This window comes from Polyodon spathula, chromosome 43, assembly GCF_017654505.1.
Source record: "Polyodon spathula isolate WHYD16114869_AA chromosome 43, ASM1765450v1, whole genome shotgun sequence".
Classification (NCBI taxonomy): domain Eukaryota; kingdom Metazoa; phylum Chordata; class Actinopteri; order Acipenseriformes; family Polyodontidae; genus Polyodon; species Polyodon spathula.
Window position 1 is genome coordinate 688227 of NC_054576.1, and position 8121 is coordinate 696347.

Below are 8121 nucleotides of genomic sequence, written 5' to 3' on the forward strand. Positions count from 1 at the left end.
TGACAATAATGCTTCTGTTTGTGTCATTATTTCAATCCTATTGAACATTAAAGGGTATGTAGTGCCCTACCCCTAACCCTAGTGTTATACCTTCCCATGTGTTGCTGCTGCTGTACAAGTAATGGACCTGTCATTGTTCTTGTCATTGTTCTCATTTTGACAGCTTCTTCCTCTTCTAAATGTAACATCTACTTCACTGTCTTTCACAGGCCTTTCCAAGAGGTACCTTGAACTGCTACGAGTGCGTTTTCATGATTTCAATCATGCTAATATTTAACAAGCCAGGAGAAAAGGTAGAACACTCATGTATTGATTTCTTTATTGATTGATTGATTGATGTGTGTGAAAGGATGCACACAGTGACTGATCACACTCCATTGCCATGGCAATCCCAGCTCAATGAGAAACACATGGCTCTTGTATTGACATGTTCTTTTGAGGAAGATTGTAACAAACCAGGTTTCTTTCATTTGGAATGAGGCTGAATCAGTGGGGAGTCTGTGATGTAGGGAATTCAAGTGAATATTATGAATGTGTTATAAATATTACATTGCCTCTTTGCCAACTCATTTGTAGACATGCTCATTCTCTAATGTATTTGTAATTTATATTAAATAACATATTTACCTTAAAATATTATCAAAATGCATCCATTTTTGATATGGAAATTGTTATAAAAAAAAGCCTACCCTAATGGATATACCTACATGCAAAATCTACATGCCATGTGCCAGTGATATGAATGAAGAATTGTACATTTCAGTGAATACATTTGTATTTGTATTCACATTTCACCTATTATATACACACACATAATCAGTGATCAGAATATTCTCTCGTCTAAAACGGCATCAATGTCAATATCTTAACTGTCAAGAGGATGTATGCGGCCTCGCAAGATATGCTGACGCCGAAAAACTCTGTTAAAATCAGCATGAAAGAGAAGCAGCAACAGCTGCCGAGCCGTCTTGAAATGTGATTCTACCAATAGATTCCACCCACTCAAAGGGATGGATACATTGTAAGCAACAACTAAGCCTTGTGTTCTAACTATCTTACCTGGTGCAGCTAGTGGAAATGTAGTCATGTGTAAAATTAAAGTGAGTAAGACTTACACTATAACTAAGCTAAGTAAGAACTTACACACAGCTGCTGCAACCCAGCCCAGGATTCATGGGCATCTTCATATGAGAATCAGATATGAAAAACATGAGATACATTTTTACAATTCTTGGAATAACTGAATGATGTTTCAGAATTTGGAATAGATGGAATCATCACTACATTACCAGAGGACCCTGTAGTCACAACAAAATCAGTTTGTTTAAATAGACTAATATTGAATCCATACCTACATGTGACTGTGTGTTGTTATTGAGCTCAGTGTGTTTGTGTGCAGTTGAGCTCCTCCACAGGCCGTGTCCCGTTTCATTGCCTTCACCCTCAGCACCTGCAGTAGGTCCCAGCTGCAGCAGTGCAGTCGCTGTGCAGTCCAGCTGAGGGAGGTTTTTGTACGGGTGTGTAGCACTGTGTGAACACATCTCTACTACTGGGGTAGTGTTCACTCTGACAGTAGTAATCTCCTGCATCTTCAGCCTGGACTCCACTGATGGTCAGAGTGAAGTCAGTCCCAGATCCGCTGCCACTGAAACGAGTTGGGATCCCAGACTGAAGGGTACTTGCACCATAGATCAGGAGTTTGGGAGATTCTCCAGGTTTCTGTTGGTACCAGGCTAGGTAGTTGTTATTGCTGCAAGTGTACACTGCGCTGCTGACTTTACAGCTCAGAGCGACTGTGTCTCCTGGGAGAACAGATTTCACTGCTGGAGTCTGAGTCACAGTATACTGTCCACTGGATTCTGAAAATAATAAATAATAAAATAGAATATTATAATAAATTTTTTAATTAAATGATGAAACAATAAATTTCAAGCCTTTTATTTTTTTCAGTTCACCCATTTTTCTTTGAACACTTTTGTAATAATTGTCCCAGAAACAAATATTTTTGTAAAATAATTTTTCTAAATGATTCTTACCCTGAGTGCAGATGACAAGTGCCCAGATGAAGATGCTGACAAAAGTCATTGTTGTTGTGGATTCTGTTGCCATGAAGGACAGCTCTCAATCATGAAGTGTTAAACTCACAGGGCTATAAACACTCCCAGAGCACTGAAGCATGTGCTGCCAATGCAAAGTGTCTTTTCTATGCAAATTGTCTTCCTTGGCACAGCAGCCACTTGTATCCAAGCAGTGGTGTAAACACAGGCTTGGTGCTGTGTGTTCTAACAGAGCAAGATTAGCAGTTTAGCATGAACACTCCCAGGACAGCAGGACTAGACAAAAAACAGCTTTAATAGGAGCATATGAGGAGAGCCAATCAGCTGAGCCCTTATTCCACTCAACACAGCTGGAATGGAGTCAAGTGTGGAGTGTTTGTTTAAAGCAATACTTGGCACTGTGTGTTCAGACAGAGCAAGATTAGTAACTGTCCTGGCATTAACACTCCCAGGACAGTGGCACTATACAATAGAGCCCAGCTATCAAGAGTAGCATTAGAAGCACAGTCCTTAATGCAGTCATTAAAGTGTAATGCAGCAGTACTGCTTATTAAACAGCAACCCATCATGATTGAAGTGCACTGGAGTTCTCATTGGCTTCAGTGACACTAGAAGACACTAAGCCTGCTGTAGTAGAGATTGCCAGTCCTTGTTTCGCTCTGTGATGAGTTGCTCTTGCGATGCTGTAGGTAGTTCATCCACAATGTCAAACACTCCATCAGAAAGCCTTCAGGAACAGTTGAAGACACTGTCTGGAGTCCCAACTGTTTCTTCTAGTGTTACTGAAGAGCTCTCACTGCCACTTGAGAAAGTTATTGAACACCTGCTGCTGGGAGTGACAGTGCTGCTCTCCAACCACAAGAACAAGGCAGAGAAGCCCAGATAGAAATCTGCATTGTGCTGTGTGACCATCGCCGACTCCAATAAGGTGGACAGACACACTGTTGAGAATGTGAAGAGGCTCGATAAAGACATACATGAGAGATCCAAAATCAGAGAGACTTGAGATAGTCATGTTCCATTCATGCCCAAATAACTCTGACTTCCAACCTGTAAACCTTTTGCAATGTTTCAATCTTTTCATCAAAGTGATGATACATCATACCGCAGGATACTTTGTTTAAAGGGTTTACATCGGCAGAATCATAGCATTGGGGACAACCATGAAAAAAGCACCCGGCAAATTCAAAAGCCGTACACTTACCATTAATCACAGCATAACCATCCAAGAAAAAGGGTCCTATTAAGCTCTGCATAGTGTAAAGCATGGAGAATGAAAACATTTTCAGTTTCAGATACATACATTAACCATTGCATCAATGCATTTGAAAAGCTTTTTTGCTGGTCACTGTAATTGTCGGGAGGAATGATCACTATTGTGTCTTTAGGCATGAATTTACTTCTATACATAGCCATGCACAGTGAAGCAATGGTTGTACATTGGAAGGGATCTATCTGCCCTATTGCGTAAACCTCTGTACGGAATTTGATACAGGCCTCTTTCAAAATTTCAACATCGTTTTTGCAGTAGAACACCATTTCTTCTCTGAAATTAAAAACGCCTTTCTTAATGGAATCATACCATTTGTAAAAGTCATCGCGTTCTTTAGACAGCATTTGCTGAACACCATAATAACGTGGATCAGGATAGGGGCCTACGTAATTCTGGTTTTCAACAGTATTGAAAACCAGAAGAAAATATCCTTTTCTGGCTTCAAATCCCATAGCTGAAGGCAAAGCACTTAATTTCAAGGGCATAAAGTTAAAGGAATCAATGTAGTGCATCTTAAAAGCCTCGTCTGTAAAATACATTAACTTGTTACCATGAGCTATGATGTGTGGGGTTAACATCGTTGGTAACTAAATAATTAGTCAGTAAATAACTGTCATACGATTTAGCGTTGTGCACCAAGAAAGTATAGCCAGCATAACTGGGTCTGCGATACCTTTCAAAAAACTTTCACACAATCTTCGCCCTCCCAAAACCATAATTCCCCTTCCATGTGCATGCAGTACAAATAATTTGGAATATGCAAGCCATCTTCCTGCCTGCATTCAAAATCGTAAAACACATTTGTTTGTGGGCTCATAAGGTTTTAGCACTTGAATGTAGCATTTGTGATCAGTGTGAGGTAACAACACAGCCTTACATATCTTACAGTAGGGACTAGGACACTTATGAATCTGCGATTTATCAAGATTGCATTTATAGAGAGAATAGCATCCTGTACAGTTTTAAAATGTCACACAGAGACCTGTTTTTCACTATTGGCTTTATCTCGGAGAATCTTATGCTCATCATAACAGAGCTGTGATCGACAATAACGATTGCAATCATTCCATTTTATCTTCACAGAAGCATCGCTGTTACAGGCTGGTGATAAACACACAGTACAGTGTCCCTCACAACGATGTGCAGATCTCTTACTGTAGGCTGTGTAACAGTAATTACACAGATAGGCAACACCCAGAAAACCTTTCAAGTTAACAATACCATAGAAGTGATTCTCATAAAGAAACAGAAATACAGTTTTGCTTTTTGGTCGCGTATCTGTTTGGTGATTCAGGAACATATCCTTTTGAGGACATCTGTACCACACCACAATTTTAACATCTAGGCCTGTTCAAATTTATCTATGTCTGCATAAGAAACCATCTGATGTTCACTTAGCCCCACACACTGTTGAAGTTTTAAAGCCTCATCCATACACATATCATAGGCCCCCCTGAATTCTGGAAATAACAAGCTCAGAATGCAGTAAACAAAACATAATTGATTGTTATAACATATAATCAGATGTTATGCTTTTTTTCTAATAAGCTCACTACTCACTAAGGTCTGCAAACCTCTCCTTAATCCCCCTCCTTCAGGACATCTTAACTTGGACACTCACAAAGAATCGTCAGCCAAAATGTCACTATGACTTTGAAGGAGAGCCTCAATCAGACTGAGAAAATAATTTAGACTTAAATTGTCTCCAGTCATTCTTACATACACCGGTATATCCAAGGATCCTGCTCTTAATTCAAGTTGCACAATGCCGGCCGGTCTTAATGTTCTAGAAACCTCACTCAACATATTCTCCAGCGTTTCATGCAACACTGTAAAAACCTCAGCGTAGGAATCCAGATCACACAGGTGTGTAAAGTTAAGAGGTTGCTTCAATTCGATATTGTTAAACATTGGTCTGTGTCTAATCTGTACAGCTTCCCCACTAATTCTATCCCCATCGTTAACCCTGGGGGGTGTTCTGTAAACCAGAAAGACCTGCCACTTGATCATCATGTATTACATCAGCCTCTGGGACTTGAGCTAAAAGAGTCATCCTGACAAGCCCAGCTGTTTAAGCTTCCACCTAATTGGCTTTCCATATCATCTACACTCTCTGTAATAACATGGTATTCTCTAGTCATTTCTTGCAATAGTTTATCCAAAGAGTCAAAATTGATACGAGTCAATTGAGCATCATTAATAGCCATTGAGCTAATGTCATTTATATTGGGGCTAAAGGCATTTATAGGGAGACTATCTATAGAAAGTTCAATCAGAGCCTTGATGTGTGGTAAATTACATAAATTATAATTTAAATCATTTAATAGTTTTAGATAGTCAATTCTCAAAAGCTCCTAAATTTAGGGGGTGAATAGTGCTTTGTTTTACATCTAGGGTTGGAGACTTACAAGGTGTAGGGGATCTTGTATTTATTGTACATTTTGGGGTGATTACAGAATTTGACAGTTTGACTCGGATCAACCTTTTTATTTTTTTGAACAACTGTCACAGCATCATCATTAGTAGAATCATCATCAGTATTAATTTCCAAATGTTTCCTCTTACAAGTTTACAATGTTTTCCAATCGTGACTCTGGGTTCCAAAATAAAACCTTATCACAGTGTGTGTGTGGTGGGGGGGGGGGGGGGGAAATCTTTTTTGAAGTTTGCTGTGTATTCAAGTGGAGAAATTTCCCTTGTCTGTAGAGGCCAAGTGCCCCCTGCTGGATATGAACCAAGCAAAACGGTAAATCACTGTCATCAAGTGTGCTTCATGTGCCTGTGCAGAAAAGGATCCGCCCCCCTATTTAAGTCACAGAAAGCGCTAAAAATTATTTGCTTGCTAAACTTGGAGAGAGGTAGCATAGAGAGTGACAGTGAGAGATCACATGCAAGACCCAGCATTTTGTCTGGAGAGCTTTTGAAAGCAGTAAGGGAGTATTTCAGAAATTGTACTGTTAAACTTTCTCCCGTTTCAACTAATTGTTTCTGTATGCAAAATATGTATACACCTCCCGTAAGTTTACATAAGCATTTATAAAGTTTGGGTAACCTATATCCATTATTTACTTCAAACTTTACATTTATAAATATTCAATGTTTATAAGCACTTGGTAAATACAAGGGGTCCATATATATATATATATATATATATATTCCATACTCCTATATAAAATCCAAACCCCCTCATTCATATATTCACATGTTACAAACCCAATCCTTAAGCAACATCTAATAACTAGGTTTTTTTTTTTTTATTGAAATACAAATAAACTACCCTGAACAATATAAGTCTCCAAAGCAGTAGGATTGCGAGACAGAACCAAGAAAAATTGCAGGGCAAGTCAGGATTGCTCAAACAAATAGAACCTAGGAAGACAATTAAACCAGAAGGCCACACAAGAGTTCAAATAGCAGATGTTACTGAATGTGTGGAATATTATACTTGAGACAGATGGATCAAACATTTGGTGTACATGAGTTTTAAACAGACAGCATTTGAACACTTCAAAATGTTTACCACAGTCCATCAGGCAGTCCTTATAAAGGAAGGAAAGTCCATGAAACAGCCACCAATACTTTAAAAGTCCCAAAATATTACCCAATCCATATCGCGAATGTAGTTGAAACAGAAATTTAACACAAAACAAAAATGAAACTTCTGTGCCGGGTGCTCGTTAAGCCCCAATAAGTAAACAAAAATGATAATACTCCAAAACATTCAGAACAGCCCAGATACTCCAGCAATAAAAAATGAAATCCTCCCCATTAGGGGATCTCACCCAGTCCTTCCTTGGTCCTGTAGAGCTTGGAGTTTCCAACCAGGTAAGAAGACAAAAAGTGATGATGATAACTGGATTAGTCACTGTTGTTGCTCTTAGGATCCATATAAACAGTTTGAATGATGTGGATAGTTTCAGTTTGGCAGGAGATTAGATAACTGGTTAATTTAAACTGGAAAAATGGCAGATTAGAGAAAATACTGTTTCTAACAACCAAAAGATTATTGCTTCCTGATTTCTCCTTTACAGACCAGCAAACTCCCTCTTCAAACACTCTGCATCCACAAAAAACCACACCCGAAAAAGAATCACCCTCCCCAGCAGCAAGTAATAGTCCTATTTAAAGAGCCACCAATTAAGATACTTAGAATTAATGATAAGTCAAGCCCAAGAAGACCTTTGCCAAGGCAATTAGCAAAACACCTAAACCTAATTAGAATTTCCATGTGGCAATTAAAGAAAAGATCATTCAGTTAAAACAAGAGAGAAAGTCCAGTGCAGAGATAAACCCCTTTCCAAAATTTAACAGTAAATTGAAATAGCTTCACCTAATTTTACCTTATGGAATCTGAAAGGCCCACTTTAAAAATGAGAACAAAATTACTTATTTAGCAATTGAACTGAGAATTAAATTAACCTGGCCAGGTATTCTGATACTCAATTAAGAGCAGCAGGCAGCAAATTACTTATGCTGCATTCATGGAGCTAGTGCTGCACATACATAAGGTCATCAATCGAACTTTTGACATAAGCTATAGTAATAATACTACAAGCCAGTTTAGTTCCACTACAGGCATTCCAGCCTGACTGGGAATCAAACCGAGACTGCGGAGGTGAGAGCGCTGAATCCTAACCAACAGAGCATGAGGGAAGCTGCTTACTGATGAGAGCATCTGTGATGGAATGAATTATTCCTGAGCAAAGAAGGCGCAGGAATCCTGCTGAACATTCTCACTACATGAGCAGTGTGCTGCTGGGCTGTGGAATTACTCTCTCTCTCCCTCTTGTG

General features: G+C 39.0%; 1 protein-coding gene across 3 annotated transcripts in view; it reads right to left on the minus strand.

Moving 5' to 3' along the window:
* LOC121305398 (immunoglobulin kappa light chain-like) overlaps positions 1–2109 on the minus strand; it is a 322019-nt gene extending 319910 nt beyond the window's left edge. For 2 of the 3 annotated variants that reach the window (XM_041237038.1, XM_041237022.1), the window contains exons 1-2: positions 2037–2109; positions 1538–1859 (exon numbers count right to left, since the gene is read on the minus strand). In XM_041237038.1, the coding sequence (XP_041092972.1) occupies positions 1538–1859; positions 2037–2109 (395 nt within the window). Of the gene's footprint in view, positions 1–1533; positions 1860–2036 lie in introns of all 3 variants that reach the window. The other variant, XM_041237030.1, reaches the window with a different exon arrangement.
* Between the last annotated feature and the right edge of the window lie 6012 nt (positions 2110–8121).